Source organism: Equus asinus, chromosome 4 (assembly GCF_041296235.1).
Source record: "Equus asinus isolate D_3611 breed Donkey chromosome 4, EquAss-T2T_v2, whole genome shotgun sequence".
In the NCBI taxonomy this organism is placed as follows: domain Eukaryota; kingdom Metazoa; phylum Chordata; class Mammalia; order Perissodactyla; family Equidae; genus Equus; species Equus asinus.
The window spans coordinates 131,455,940-131,470,665 of record NC_091793.1 but is presented as its reverse complement, the minus strand read 5'-3'; the positions used below and the strand labels follow the sequence as shown (position 1 = coordinate 131,470,665).

The window sequence follows — 14,726 nt, the reverse complement described above, 5'->3', positions numbered from 1 at the left end:
TGGAGTTCCAGGGAGGCTCTTAAACCCTCCCTAGCTGGAAATTGCATGGAAAGTGTGCTTAATTTATGCTTTAGGAGATGGCGACTAAAGGTCTTTCAGAAAGATTTTGGCTCTAGAACAAATATAGGGACACGGGGCTGGTATTTTCCTGATGTTGGAATACAATAGAAAAGCTTGAGGCAGAAGTTTGGCTCAAGGTACAGGTCTGGAAGTAGAGTTTAAAACCATGCTAATGGAGATCACCTAAGGGGAAAATCCAGAGAACAAAAGAGAAGAGAGCAAAGGATGGAATCCGGGGTGCACTGGCAATTTCAGGAAGAGAGAGGGAGACAAGGAGAACATTTTAAGAAGGAAGTAGTCAGTATCATCAGAAAGTACCAAGAGGGCAGGTCAAGGCAGGAAAGGGTTGGCACATGTCCCCGGATTTGGCAGTTGAGAAGATCATGGGGGAACGTGGGCCAGAGCACTTTCAGGGGAGACGCAGGGGCCCTTCAGGGCAGGTGGTTGAGGAATGTGGGAGTTACTGAGGCGACAGTGGGTGTAGACTGCTCTTTCGAGAAGCTTGGCTGGAATGGTAATATGTTGTAGGTATGAAGTCATCATGTTTCAAAAGCAGTTAAACATGTATCAATTGAAAGTTATAATCAAATGTTACAGTTTTTTTTTCTGGCATTGTCATAGAATATAGGCAGTACAAATAAACGAATTTTCCATGTAACTGGAACTTATCCTTTCAAATGCAAAACAGGAAAAAACCCCACTTTTCATGCAAGCTTTCTAAGATGTACTATATACTTTTGTCCTATCTTGAAGAAATCACTAGCTCGTTATTCACTAAGTAGTCATAAGTATCTGTCCTGTTTGTAGTTGTAACTCTTTGGGTTTTAGCATTGTATCCTCAGTGTGAAACTCAGCTGTCCTTTCTGCCTGCTACTACTGGGATTGTGGCCGAGTATGAAGTCAGCCGCTTCTCATCTGCAGAGAGTGCATTTCAGATAGTTAATTTTTACATGTTAACCACGAAGCAATACAACTTTAAAGGCTGGAGGAGGCTTGGAGGGAAGAAGACAGGTCTTCGAGACTTGAATATGCTGCTTGGGTCTAGGAACTGTGCATGCTGTTTTGTCATTTTATAAACTGTCATGGTGAGACCCCCAAAAGTAAACTACACAACATCTACAGCACTCCAGCGGTGTTTTGTGCTCTTTAAGACTTGATAATAGATCGCACAGGGATGAGTTTAGCGTGAGTACTGCTGTAGCTTATAAAGAAGTTCTAGAATGGGCTTTATTTATTACTTACCGTTTTAGAAAGATTATTTTTTAGTGTTTTGGTTTATAAAATTGGTATAACATAGAATCTCTGTCTTTGATTAAATTAACTAAACATGTAACAGTAAATTTTTTAAATTTGAGAATCAGTATAAGACTGGTTTTGCGGCTGGCTCGGAGGCTCAGTGGTTAAGTGCACATGTTCCACTTCAGTGGCCCCGGGGTTTGCCGGTTCGGATCCTGGGTGCGGACATGGCACCGCTCGGCAAGCCATGCAGTGGTAGGCATCCCACATATAAAGTAGAGGAAGATGGGCACGGATGTGAAATCAGGACCAGTCTTCCTCAGCAAAAAGAGGAGGACTGACAGCAGATGTTAGCTCAGGGCTAATCTTCCTCCAAAAAAAAAAAAAAAGAAAAAGAAAAAGACTGGTTAAAAAGTGCGCACTCCCTGGATGTGACGTCCACGGCTGCCACACTCTAGACCAGGGAGTTCACATGTGCCTCAGCTTCTCGTCCATAACACTAGAATTGTTATAGCAGTATCTTTCATAGAAGCTATGCATGTTCTAATTGAATGAGTTCAATAAATATTAGTTGATGCTATTTTAGTTAGTGCCTGATTTAAATTAATTTGTTTTATAGACTTTTCTTTCTGATTTTTCAGGAATTATCTCCTACTTCAGATACAAACTTAGTCCGATCCTTAATGAACCTAATTGACTGTTTTATGGATGACTTTGCTGATGATGTCAAAGTAAGAGGAAGAAATGATCGAGAAACGTACTCTTTACTTGAGGTGAGGCCGCGTGCTCTTTGTGTCTTGCAATAAAAGGGTATCTGTTGCTCTCCCCACTGCTTCCTAATTAACAAACCTCATCTTCCCCCTGGAATTGGAGGCTGCACAGAGGGTGCTAGTTGAACAGTGAGGAAAAAGTCAGGTCCAAAATGCCAAGGGCTGGTAGGGCAGCTACCCAACTGGCAGTTCCATTTCATCGTGAGGTTCGGGTGGAGCCCAATAACCCCCTTAGATCTGCTACTGAAATTTGGGGTCATTTGACCAGTCTCAGAAATGACCAGTCTCCAAAATGCCGATGACCTGTTTGACAATGAGATTCACCTCACCTTCAACCTCCAAGTCATAATAATTCCTTAGTCTTTTTCTTTATTTTCTTCCCTTTTTTATGAGATATTAATGTTTAAAATATATATGTGTGTGCACGTGTGTGTATAAATATATGTTTGGATTGAGAAAAGTAAGAAAATGTGTAATCTATAAGCATATCTTTTTTTTTTTTTTTGGAGGAAGGTTAGCCCTGAGCTAACTGCTGCCAATCCTCCTCTTTTTGCTGAGGAAGACTGGCCCTGAGCTAACATCCTCTACTCTATATGTGGGACGCCTACCACAGCATGGCGTGCCAAACGGTGCCGTGTCCACACCCAGGATCTGAACCGGTGAACCCCGCTCCGCCGAAGCGGAACGTGTGCATTTAACCGCTGTGTCACTGGGCGGCCCCCTAAACATATCTTTAGAATAGAAGTAAAATTATCAACGGACTGAAAATTCTTTAATAAAAAATTATATATTGCTAATGGCAGCACTTCTAATATAGTCACTATGTTACTTATTGCTTATATTTTGTGAAATAAATTAATTTTTAACTTAGTTTTAAATAGTTCCAGAGAGACCCGGTCTGTGAGTAATCTAGGAGCAGGTGAACAGTGTCAGAGTAGGGTCCACACCTTTATGAGCACAGTCAAGGCCGTGCTGGCTTTGCCATTAAAAAAGAGATTTGATTTTAAAGCAAGCAAACAGGGTTTCTCATTTAGTGGTGGATCTCGTGGTCCTTCCTGTTCTCTCTGCCTGTCTCTTAGCAGACGGTTTGCAGGGTGACAGTCTAGCGATGTCATCAGTGCTTAGATCATTATTACAACAGATAAATACGAGAATGTAAATTTGTTCTACTTTAAAAAAAACACCATATCAAAATGTAAATTTAAAAAACACGTGGACTGTGGGTTGATTATTCTTTATTAAAATATACCTTTATACCTTAATAAAAAGTTATCTCATGTTCTTTTCAATATCAAGATCCTGCCATATACTTAAAATATCACGTGATTTACTAGATTAACTTTTCTAAAGTTTCACCATGGCTAGAATTCATGCTTTGCGTTGTCTTATCTTCTCTGATAGTAAGATTTTATGAGACATGCAATTTGTTGGAAAAAAAACCTAATTATTACAAAATCCTGAGATAACTTACTATTATATACCAGTTTATTAATTTCCTTTCAGAGATACTAATCTGGCTGATCTGTTTCAGTTCAAGGATAGATTACAGTTACTCTTTAATGCTTTCTATCTCCTCGTCTCTCCGCTGCAGGGCATTTTTCTGTTTTCATTGATTTGGTCCATCGGTGCTTCTTGTAAAGATGATGATCGGCTGAAATTTGATAAGATTCTTCGAGAACTAATGGAAGGCCCAATTTCAGAACTCACGCAAAATAAGTTTAAATTACTGAGTGGCACTGAACAAACATCTTCGAAAGCACTAACTGTCCCATTTCCCGAAAAAGGAACAATTTATGATTATCAGTTTGTCACTGAGGTAAGACTTCTGAAGCGAGATTTGCAGCTGCCGACCTGGCAGAGTCCCCTCCAAGACACACAGCGCGTCTCCGCTCTGTGATCGCCTTGTCACCACCGTTTGCTTTAAGAGATGGCATGAAGCAGAGGAAGGCACCCTGGCTTTGAAGTCAGACATCGCTGGGTCTGAGTCCTAGTAAAGGCACCTTTTTTTCTGGGTTGCCTTGGACTAGTTATGTAGTCTCCCTGAACCTTGTTTTTCTCACTGATAAAATGAGATAAATAATAACACCTGATGGGCCGAATGTACTCATTAAATAAAATGACACATTATGACGTCTGGTCCATCACTAGGCAGTGCTGTTCAAGGACACCTCTTGGAGGTTCGTGGTGTGTGTCAGCACGTTACAGGAGCTCAGACGTCCTGCAGGAGCACAGCTGGGTTAGGATTAACTCAGCTCTTCCCAACAGACTGGGCAGTAAAACCTGGGCGGTATTTGTTTATTTGTTTGTTTTTGTGTAACAGCTCCCATAAGTACTGCTTTGAGAACAAAGTTTGGGAATACGTATTATTTAAATATGTACAGATTCAAGTAAAATTGGGATCACACCGTATCTCCAATGGGTAGTTTTTATATCCTTCTTTTTCCCTTAATGAAGAGAATACCTTCCTTTCTCATTAATGTTTCCCTAATAAACTTATTTTTCTAAAGCTTCCCTATATTCTACCATCTAGATGGACCATGACCTATTCAAATAGTTTCCTACGTTTGGACATTGAACTGTTTTCTTGTTTCTTAGCTTTTCTGCTTTGGTGCACATTCTTGTACATAAGTCCTTGTGTACATATCTGATTATTTCTTTAAGATAAGTTCCTAGAAAAGGGGTTACCATATCCATTTTTAAGTTTTATGGCTGTTGAGATATATTGCCAAGCTCACCTCAGAGGAGATTCTTCACCCTGCCAACCACAAGATATCCTTCATCTTTACTAATTTAATTTTTTTCCAAGTTACTAACAATACCCTGCATTTTCAGAGCACTTTGCGGTTTATTAAGCTTTTTCACAATCATTTCTATTTTGTTTCCCAATATCTCTGAAATAGGAAAGAAGATTATTTTGCAAATTTTACCATTGAGGGAATTGGGGCTCAGAGATATTATGTGATTTTCCCAGGATCACACAATCTCTAAATGACTGTCCATTCCAGGTTTTCTGATTCTTAATTTTTCCTTTCCCATATGGGGGCAAAATATCCATGTTAGAAAAGATTACCAAGAATGGAAAGGGCATTATTTCATCGTCAGTTCTAGAGAGTTCTAGAGATTTCTTTGCAATACAGTTTTTCAGACTGATGCGAATTCAGCCTCCTCAAAAAAACCTCTATTAGAGGATACAAAAATGAATAAAGCACAGTGCTGCCCTCAGTGAGTTCCTGACCTCTTCAGAAGAGTGTCACGTAGCGCTCCAGGCCCAAAGAGTGCCATGTGTCAAGGCCCAGGGACCCAGGGCGTGTTTGGAACCAGTAGGTCCATCACTGAGGCTGGGTTATGGGACACATGAAGGTGTGAAAGAAGGATGCATCTGAATTGTGATGTGATTTGAGTGACCAGGAGCTTGAATTTGATTCTGTAAGAATGGAGAGGGCAGTGGTATTTACCTAAGGAGAGAGAGTTAACACGATATTTTTGAAATGTTTTCTTATAAATGCTGTCATAGCAATTTAAAATTTTAGTTCATAAGCTTACTGGATGCAAAGATATAGTATAATGTTAATTCATAATAATCTCATATTAAGATGTCTGTTCTAGATATCTGTTGCACAACGTGAATATAGTTAACACTACTGAATTGTACACTTAAAAATGGTTGAAGTAAATTTTAGGTATTTTTTACCACAATTAAAAAAAAAGAAATCTTGCCTGAAATAATAAGCTGATGTTATAAATACCGTTATAAAACTCAAGCAATATACAACTGATGTTCTAGGTAGAAAAAATTTCTATCTTTTTTATTGAGTAAAATTTATTTATTTAACATTTATTGAATAAAATTCTTTACTCTTTAACACATTGATTAGTCTAATTTTCTCAGTGCCTTCAAGAATCTAACATTTGGCCAAAATAACTCATCTTCGGGTTGACATAATTAGTGGTTTCAGGACATCAAAAGTATCATAGCATTGCCATTTCATTTTCATTCACGTAAAAGCCTGGTTTCTCCTTAATTTAACACAAAATATAACTTTCAAATTCGGGTGAATTGTTTTAAAGGATAAAAATAAATGTATAAATATCAAGGGGTTTTGGTCTTGATCTTTGATTTTTTTCTACAATGGCACAGGAGTACAGAACTTTTAAAAGTATTTTATAACATAGCATTCACTACTTGGCTGTTTACTATAAACAGGGAATAGGAAAATGGGAACCATGGATAAAGAAATTGGCAGAAGCTCCTTCCATTCCTAAGGATATGATGTTTAATGAAATCATTGTACCCACTCTGGACACAATTCGATACTCTGCATTAATGGAATTGTTGACCACCCATCAAAAGCCTTCAATATTTGTAGGACCAACAGGAACTGGAAAGAGTGTTTATATTATTGTAAGTATTGTAGAAATATACATATTAAAGAGTGCATAATATTTCTAAGGATGTTATTTTTTAAATTACCTAAAATAATGGACTTAATATTTTTTAAGTGCTCAAATATTTTGATGTTGGAGCCACAGAGAATTTTTGAGTAACTGAGAAAATTGATGAAAGATATGATGCCATTTTATATCACTAAATTATTGTACCTTTTTTGGGGTATTTTAATAAAAATAGCTTGTTCAGGATGAAGAATTTCATATCCCGTGGAAAGGGTGTTTTAGTTAATTACACTTGATATTTATTTTTCTAAATTACTTAATATCTAAATGATTCCTAGGTAGTGATAAGACTGATTTTTCTTAATGATTTCTGGAATCATACCCATTGTGTATTAGTTAAGAAAATGCTAGCTATTACAACAGATAATGCCCCACATCTCAGTAGCTTTGGACAGCGTGTGTTCCCTTGAGTTTAGGGGGACATATTGATCAAAGACCAGTTCTTGCCTCTAGTTTCAGGTTTCTGAAGGCAGAAAGCTGCCTGGAACTAAGTAAATAGCACCCCCAGCCTTTGGCATGGCAGGTAAGTGCACATTTCCTTGAGGGTCAATTGGACAATGTGGGAGATAAGTGGACTCGAGCCTTCTTGGATCTCCATTCTAGATGACTGCCCACAGCAGTGGGGGATCCCTATTAGTTCCCTGATGTCAGGGAACTGTGCAGTGTGGCTGTCCCTTTGGAGTATCTAAAGAACCTGCACATCTGCTCTCAGACAGCAAGCATTTAGAAGCTGGCCATGACAGTGGGTGAGAAAACATTAAACAAAAGAGAACCACAGTGACACCAATGAAGCTGGACTTTTGCCTCTCTTCCCCTAGCTCTGCCCCTGCCTAACCATGGGACAGGAGGAAGACAGGGGAAGTGGCGGAGGAGAGCGAAAGAGCCCTCAGTGGTCCCTCCCCCATTGCAGCTTCCCAGTCAATTCACATTCCCCCAATTTACGACAGTATCTGTTCCTAGTTCTTTATTGATTTTATATTTTAATTTAATCCTTTAATCCTTTTGGAATATGTTTGGGTGTATAGTTTAGTAATTGTCCTGGTATCGTTTATTGAATAATCTCTTTCACAACCGATTGAGATGATACCTTTATCATAAACTAAATGCAGTATGTGTCAGGGAATATCCGAGAGCAGGGAGGAGAGAGATTTAGACTGAGATTTTAAATCAAGATGTTGATTTGGCCTGGATTTTAGAAAAATAACTGAAAGTGTACAGAAAGCTAGAGGATTTACCCTGATAGCATCAAGAGTCAGGGAATGGAGACTTGACATGGTTAAGGCAGTGGTTGGAGAAAAATTAAGCCTTTTGTCATTTGTGCCTCCATCAAATTCAGCCCAGGTAATTAACAGCCTAGGGAAAAAAACCCCCAACTTTTTCACAAAATTGGCAATATACTTTGTATCTTATTTTGTAATCTGCTTCTTTCTACTTAATGTATTGTAAATGTTTTCCTATCTCATTATTCTTCTACAAGATGATTTGTAGAACCACAACATCTTGATTAAGAATCATGGTAATGATACCTGCTTTTCAGTGAATTCCATTTTAAAAATTCAATTATGTTATTTAAGCTTCCTAACTTATAGTCAGGTAAACTTGGTATTTAAGTGAAAAGATAATAAGCTGTATTAAAATGAACATTGATCTGGAGAGAGGCAAATGGCAGTCTGAAGACCCAAGCAAGTTGCTTAACTTCTGAGTCCCTGTGACTTCATGTTAAAAAGGAATGTGTCCTCTGCAAGTTGGTTTTGAAAATCGGAGAAGCCACTGCTCCGAGCCTGGACACATAGAGACTCTCCATTGACATGGTAACTGTTATTTCTGTTGATTCCACATCTTTTTACCTTGTTATGACATGCCAAGTTTAAATTCAAGTGTGTTGACAATGATGCTTGGTGTTTATTTTGAAATGTCAGAATATAATTCCAGCTATGGCTTATTTTATTATTTCTTATTATATAGAATTTTCTTTTAAATCAACTCAATAAAGAAATCTACAAGCCTCTGCTAATTAACTTCTCAGCACAAACGACAGCAGCTCAAACTCAGAATATTATCATGTCAAAACTGGACAAAAGGAGAAAGGGAGTTTTTGGTCCTCCTTTGGGCAAGAGAATGGTAATTGCTCTCGTTTCTATACGTATACACAGCACTGGTCCTATTCATGTCCACAGCTGCAACCAGAACAAGGAAACCAGATATACTGGGGCTTGACATCTTTTTCCAGTTTTTTTTTTTTATCACAAATTTTGATTAAGAAGTTTTGCTAAAAGTGTGTTCACATTTGTATGTGCGTTAGACAACTTGACATTAAAAACAAGCAGTTGCCCTTTGAATTAAAAGTAGAATATTCGTCTGGGAAATTACCTCCTTCCTAATTCTCTCATTAACATTTTGACCTGGCAGAGTCTTTGCTGCCTGCTCTTCTAGGCCTTTAAACAACCCAGCTGTCAACTGACTCATCTGTGTTCCTCTGCCAAGAGCACCCTTCTCAACCTCACTGTCACCACTCAGAGCTTATAATCATTTTTAAGTACACTTTTCTCATTTATTTTAATGTATTGAGGTTGTATAAGGAAAAGAGAGAAGACATATTGAGAAACAAATTATTTGAGAGGATTAATAAGTCCTAAACTCCTAACCAAAAAAGGTTAGTAATGAGACTGGCTCCCTATTCCTTAGATGCATGGATTCTAAGGGATGTTATTTTTATTTATTTATTTTTTTGAAGAAGAAGATTAGCCCTGAGCTAACATCTGCTGCCAATCCTCTTGTTTTTGCTGAGGAAGACTGGCCCTGAGCTAACATCCGTGCCCATCTTCGTCTACTTTAGATGTGGGACGCCTGCCACAGCATGGCTCAACAAGTGGTGCTAGGTCCGCACTCAGGATCCGAACCCACAAACCCCGGGCCACCGAAGCAGAACGTGCAAACTTAACCGCTGCACCACTGGGCCAGCCCCTAAGGGATGTTATTCTTTATTTGAAAAGAAAACATCTCTTCTCCCATACCTACTCCATGAGAAGATAATCTAATTCTTTGCCTCAACATTCTTTACACACAAGGACAGACACGATAGTAAGATGTTAACATTTTCTAATACCTCTTCTCTTTTCCTTCTAGGTTGTCTTTGTAGATGATGTCAATATGCCTGCTCGGGAGGTATACGGGGCTCAACCTCCCATCGAGTTACTTAGACAGTGGTTAGATCACTGGAATTGGTATGACCTGAAAGATTGTTCCATGATTAAACTAGTAGACATTCAAATCATGTGTGCTATGGGACCTCCAGGTACATTTTCTGAGTTTGTGATTATTAATGTTGAAAATCACTTTGGCTATATCTAAAGAGACAGCTGGAGAAAGAAAAAGAAACCCAATTGATGAGTTTGAGTTACTATGTTGTGTATATGTGGATATTTTCTATGTGTATACATTGTGACCTAAGGGTGTATACCCAGATGGTCAACATCGCCAAGTGGGTTGCCTTGGTTGGGGCCATTCTCTCACTAACTCTTCCAAATTCTTTTTCTCCCACCTTCTGGAACTTTGCTCCCCTTTTCCTGTCTCTGCATTCTGAGAACCCAAATCCCCCTGGGGCAATTCATTTCCCTCTGTTTCTTTCCTTAAAGTTTCACCTCTATGAAACATCCTTGCTTCAGAGATGGCCTTTCCTCTCCCCCCAGTCAGGTCCCATTCTAGTGAGACTCTGGATTTAGACAGGCTCTTGAGAGGAATTTAAGTAGGAAATGGCCCAAAGAATTAACTCTTAAAGATCTTTTATATTTTCCAAGAGAAATTTATAAAGTCAAAGGAATCTCTAGGTAGGGGATATTTTCTATGCTGGAATATCTAAAATGGCTTGATTCAACTAACTGACATTTTTGTTGTTTTCCTGGACTCCAGCTGGTATTCTATTTTTTAAAAAATTCCTTTTCTTGGTGTACCACTTCTTCAGAGAATCTCTCTGATATTTGCCTCCAAACTCCCTGACCTTCATGTGACCTCTAATACAGACAGTTTGCTCTAAATCAGTACTTGCTCTCAGCACACTCCCTGGGCCACGTTGAATGCTTTTTTCCTTTCTTTCTTTCTTTTTTGAGGAAGATTAGCCCTGAGCTAATATCTGCCACCAATCCTTCTCTTTTTGCTGAGGAAGACTGGCCCTGAGCTAACATCCATGCCCATCTTCCTCTACTTCATATGTGGAATGCCTGCCGCAGCATGGCTTGCCCAATGGTGCGTAGGTCCACACCTGGGATCTGAACCAGTGAACCCTGGGCTGCCAAAGCAGAATGTGCAAACTTAACTGCTTTGCCGCTGGGCTGGCCCCTTTTTTTCTTTCTTTTTAATAAGACTCTCTTGCTTCTGGGTCTAAGACTTCAGCTCTACTATAACTCTCCCCCACCACCCCAAGCTAGTCATCTGTGCTGTGTGTCCACTTTTCTCTGCCTCTTCAGGGACTGGATAGAGGAATAGGCTGAATCCGTGAGGAATCATTTCCTCTTGGACCCCATTTTCTAAAAATAACTACCATTTCTGAATGTGGTCTGGGAGGAAGGGTTGAGGACAGAGCTGGGGATACGATCTCTTACCTTTACTTCTGCAAACCTTTCACATTCCTTAAAATTGCCCAGGTAAGCCAGTGTTCACTATAAGCTTCTAAATACATAGACATACAGAACTGTTTTGGTCTCTAGACTCATTGCTGTCAGTTACATGCTTTCACACATTATTCATGTTTTCAAAATCAGTGCTGTATAATTCAGTGATAGAAGCAAAATACAGATTTACCTGGCTTTAAACAAACATAAAACATGAACCTATATATTTTTATGCAAAATATATATTAGAGATACTATGCACTTTTAAAATCACTTCTTTAACAAAGATTTCAGTATAGAATCCCTTAGAAAGCAAATGCAATTTCTTTTTAAAAATACAATATATTTAAAGATGATAATGTCAATTTGGTAAAATGATGTTACATGCTAAGTCAGTTATTAAAGCCTCATATTTGAAAGCGTAATCATTATTTTATGAAATTGAGATAATCTCCAAATTTTTAAATGCAAGTAGCTGGTGAAGTGACCATGTGAACTACAGACTAGTCGTAGGGAAATTCATTTCAAGATGTCGGGGAAGAATCAGGCTATATGCCAAAGTCGTGGTGAATTTCAGCCATGTGGGAAGGACCCTAAAGTTTGGTCAGTCAGATACACCAGAGTTCCCTTAATATTGTATAATATTATATCTTAATACTATATTGTAATGAGGATGTTTACAATTTACTGCTTTGGGCTGTGAGTCGTGGAGAACATGGCCAATGGCTCTTTCTGTCTGTCTGATTGCCCTTGGAAACATACACCTGACCCAAGATTGTATCTAATTTGTTGAACTCATTAAGATAATTCAACGAGGAAAACAATACCTTGAGCTTGAGGGGAAAACTGTTTTGAGGTCAATGTTGTCCAAACTGTTTTGAGGTCAAGGTTACTCTTAACTTCTCTGTGCGCCATGAATTCGTCCATCTTTCAAGTTGTTTTATGCTGTAAAATATTAGAGAAAATACCCTGTTATATACTAGTAACATTGTTAAGAGTTATCCTTTTTAATGTATAGGTGGTGGTCGAAATCCAGTAACTCCTCGATACATGCGACATTTTAATATTGTAACAATCAATGAGTTTAGTGATAAATCCATGTTTACCATCTTCTCTAGGATCTTAACCTGGCATTTAAAAATTTGGTAAGTAATTTAAGGTGTGTTTGTTTTTCCATTACGGGGCATAAAATCTTTTAAAAATGTATCAATATAAGTAGTGGTTCTTAAACATTTCCACCAAAGCATCCCTAGGTGAGGAAAAAGAGAACACGTAACATTGCTCCCCTCCACTGCTCCCATCACCAGGTATGGGAGCACAACACAGAGGGGCCAGAGTAGTCTTCTCTTTTTCCTTTTTTTGTCTGAAGTCTTGGATTTTAGCCTAAAAATCTATAAAAAATGTATATTCTTCTGTATAATATGTCCATGTTAGAATTATCAATATTTTGAATTTTCACCACATAGTGTAATTAATGCTGGAAAGATATGCTAGATTTATCCTGTGCCTTTGATACCCATAGTAGAACTCTTGAGTTCCCTAGGGGTGGCCATGTCCAGGTTTGAGTATGGCCTTGGAGCCTGTACCCTGGGAAATGTTGCTCCTGGCTCTGGACACAGTGCTTCTCCACAAGATACACAAAAGTCGGGGAGCCAAGTGGAGCTGAGCAGTGCAAGTGTGGCCTCCCTGCTGGTCATTCTCAGGGAACTGTCATTGTTTGCCCTTGCCGTGATGATGGAGGAGGACAGTGGGCTGCTCCTCAAGGCAGAAGTTAAAGATAGCCAGTTTTTCCAAATGAATGTTCTCTCCCCAGTTCTCTCTATTCCAGTCATGCCCTTTGCCCTTTATTGTCCCGGCTCACTATTTCTTTCACTTTCTTTTTCACTCTTCTTTTTCTTTTTCTGTTTTCCTTACTTTTTCTATGTTTGTATTTTCTTTCTTCTGTTTCTCTGAAAATACCTGTTTCACCAGGGTTCTTCAGGGATTCTATCTATATGCAATTGAGAATGCCAGGGAGTGAAAGAAAGAGGTTAGGACACATTGTCCAGGGGTGCTGGGTTTGAGTTATGTAATCTGGGTTCCTTGGCTGCCTCTTCTATTCACTCAAGTAGTTTTAAGTTCATTAAATTGGTCCTGCTTACTCATGGAGTTCCTTTGGACAGAAAATAAAATAATGAATGGAAAGTAGCTTTAAAAGAAGTAAAAATTCTATTATTATAACAAGAAATGGTAATTCTCTAAACTAAATCAATTGATTTAACCAGAATAGAAATTTTAGGCTAGGGGCTGGCCCGTGGCTGAGGGGTTAGGTTCGAGCGCTCTGCTGTGGCGGCCCAGGGTTCGGATCCAGGGCGCGGACATGGCACCGCTCATCAGGCCACATTGAGGCAGCATCCTGCATGCCACAACTAGAAGGACCCACAACTAAAATATGCAACTATGTACTGGGGGGCTTTGGGGAGAAAAAAATAAAAAATTAAAAAAAAAGCCAGAGGAAAAAAAAACAAGATTAAAAAGAAAAAATTTTAAGCTAATCATGCTAAATATTATTTGTGTATTATAATTCTATATTTGCTAACATTTTTCTTTCTTTTTATTTAAAATCATTTTTTTAAGTTATAAGTTTCCAGACGATTTTCTAGATTTGACCACACAAATTGTAAATGGTACAATGACTCTGTATAAAGAAGCAATGAAAAATCTCTTGCCTACGCCAGCCAAATCTCACTACTTGTTCAACCTCCGAGACTTCTCCCGTGTCATTCAGGGCGTTTGTTTGTCAAGACCAGAAACAGCAGAAACCAAAGAAGTGATCAAACGTCTTTGGGTTCATGAGGTAGATTTCTGTGTCATTGAAATATGATTATGCAAGAAATAAAGATTTTATCGTGCCAACAACTGGGTAAAAAGAAATATTTGATAGCTTATATTGTTGAAATGCATTCAGCTATTTGGCATTAAGAAGGCCAATGGTCAAGATAATTTTTTAAAGTATTTAATACTAATATATTTTAGGATGTTTAAAATGCTTTATCTCCCGTTTTTAGGAATTTCTGTTGATTTATAGGATATTTTGAAGTAGATATCACTTTGGGTCAATCTTCTTTAAGGGAGTTAAAAATAGCCAACTAATCGGAAAGTGGGAGGAAAAATGTTCTTCCATTTTTATTATATGAAGAATATAGTTATTTTAATTTTAATAATGTAGTTAAGAAATCTAGAAAATGGGAATGTGCTGTTGTGTTAAAAGCATGTCCTACAGAGACATAAATTTCAAAAGGGCTTTTAAAAATTTCATTTCTGTAGGCTTTTTAGAGCTACGATTTGAATTCCTAAATCTTCCCGCATTCAAATATATGGCTAAGTGAAGGTACATTCCACTCGGAAATTTTGGCCACAGCAAGGTCCCTGAAAGTAATTCTTTGGAAAAGTATGGTCTTTGGATTCTTACTGCACTCCGCTGTAGGTCACATAATTGCCTGAGTGGGATCCATATTCTGGGACATGGGCACAGGCTGTACATCTTTAGGTTACGTGGGTAATAGAAATCTGCTGAAAGATGGAGAAGGAGAAAGGCAAGACGAGGAGAGGTCGTTGACTT

At 38.5% G+C, this 14,726-nt stretch overlaps 1 protein-coding gene across 2 annotated transcripts in view; it reads left to right on the top strand.

Moving 5' to 3' along the window:
* DNAH7 (dynein axonemal heavy chain 7) overlaps positions 1 to 14,726 on the top strand; it is a 236,331-nt gene that overhangs the window by 121,427 nt on the left and 100,178 nt on the right. For both annotated transcript variants that reach the window (XM_014835173.3, XM_070508274.1), the window contains 7 exons: positions 1,938 to 2,069; positions 3,658 to 3,882; positions 6,271 to 6,468; positions 8,484 to 8,639; positions 9,645 to 9,813; positions 12,144 to 12,270; positions 13,742 to 13,961. In XM_014835173.3, the coding sequence (XP_014690659.3) occupies positions 1,938 to 2,069; positions 3,658 to 3,882; positions 6,271 to 6,468; positions 8,484 to 8,639; positions 9,645 to 9,813; positions 12,144 to 12,270; positions 13,742 to 13,961 (1,227 nt within the window). The remainder of the gene's footprint in view (positions 1 to 1,937; positions 2,070 to 3,657; positions 3,883 to 6,270; positions 6,469 to 8,483; positions 8,640 to 9,644; positions 9,814 to 12,143; positions 12,271 to 13,741; positions 13,962 to 14,726) is intronic.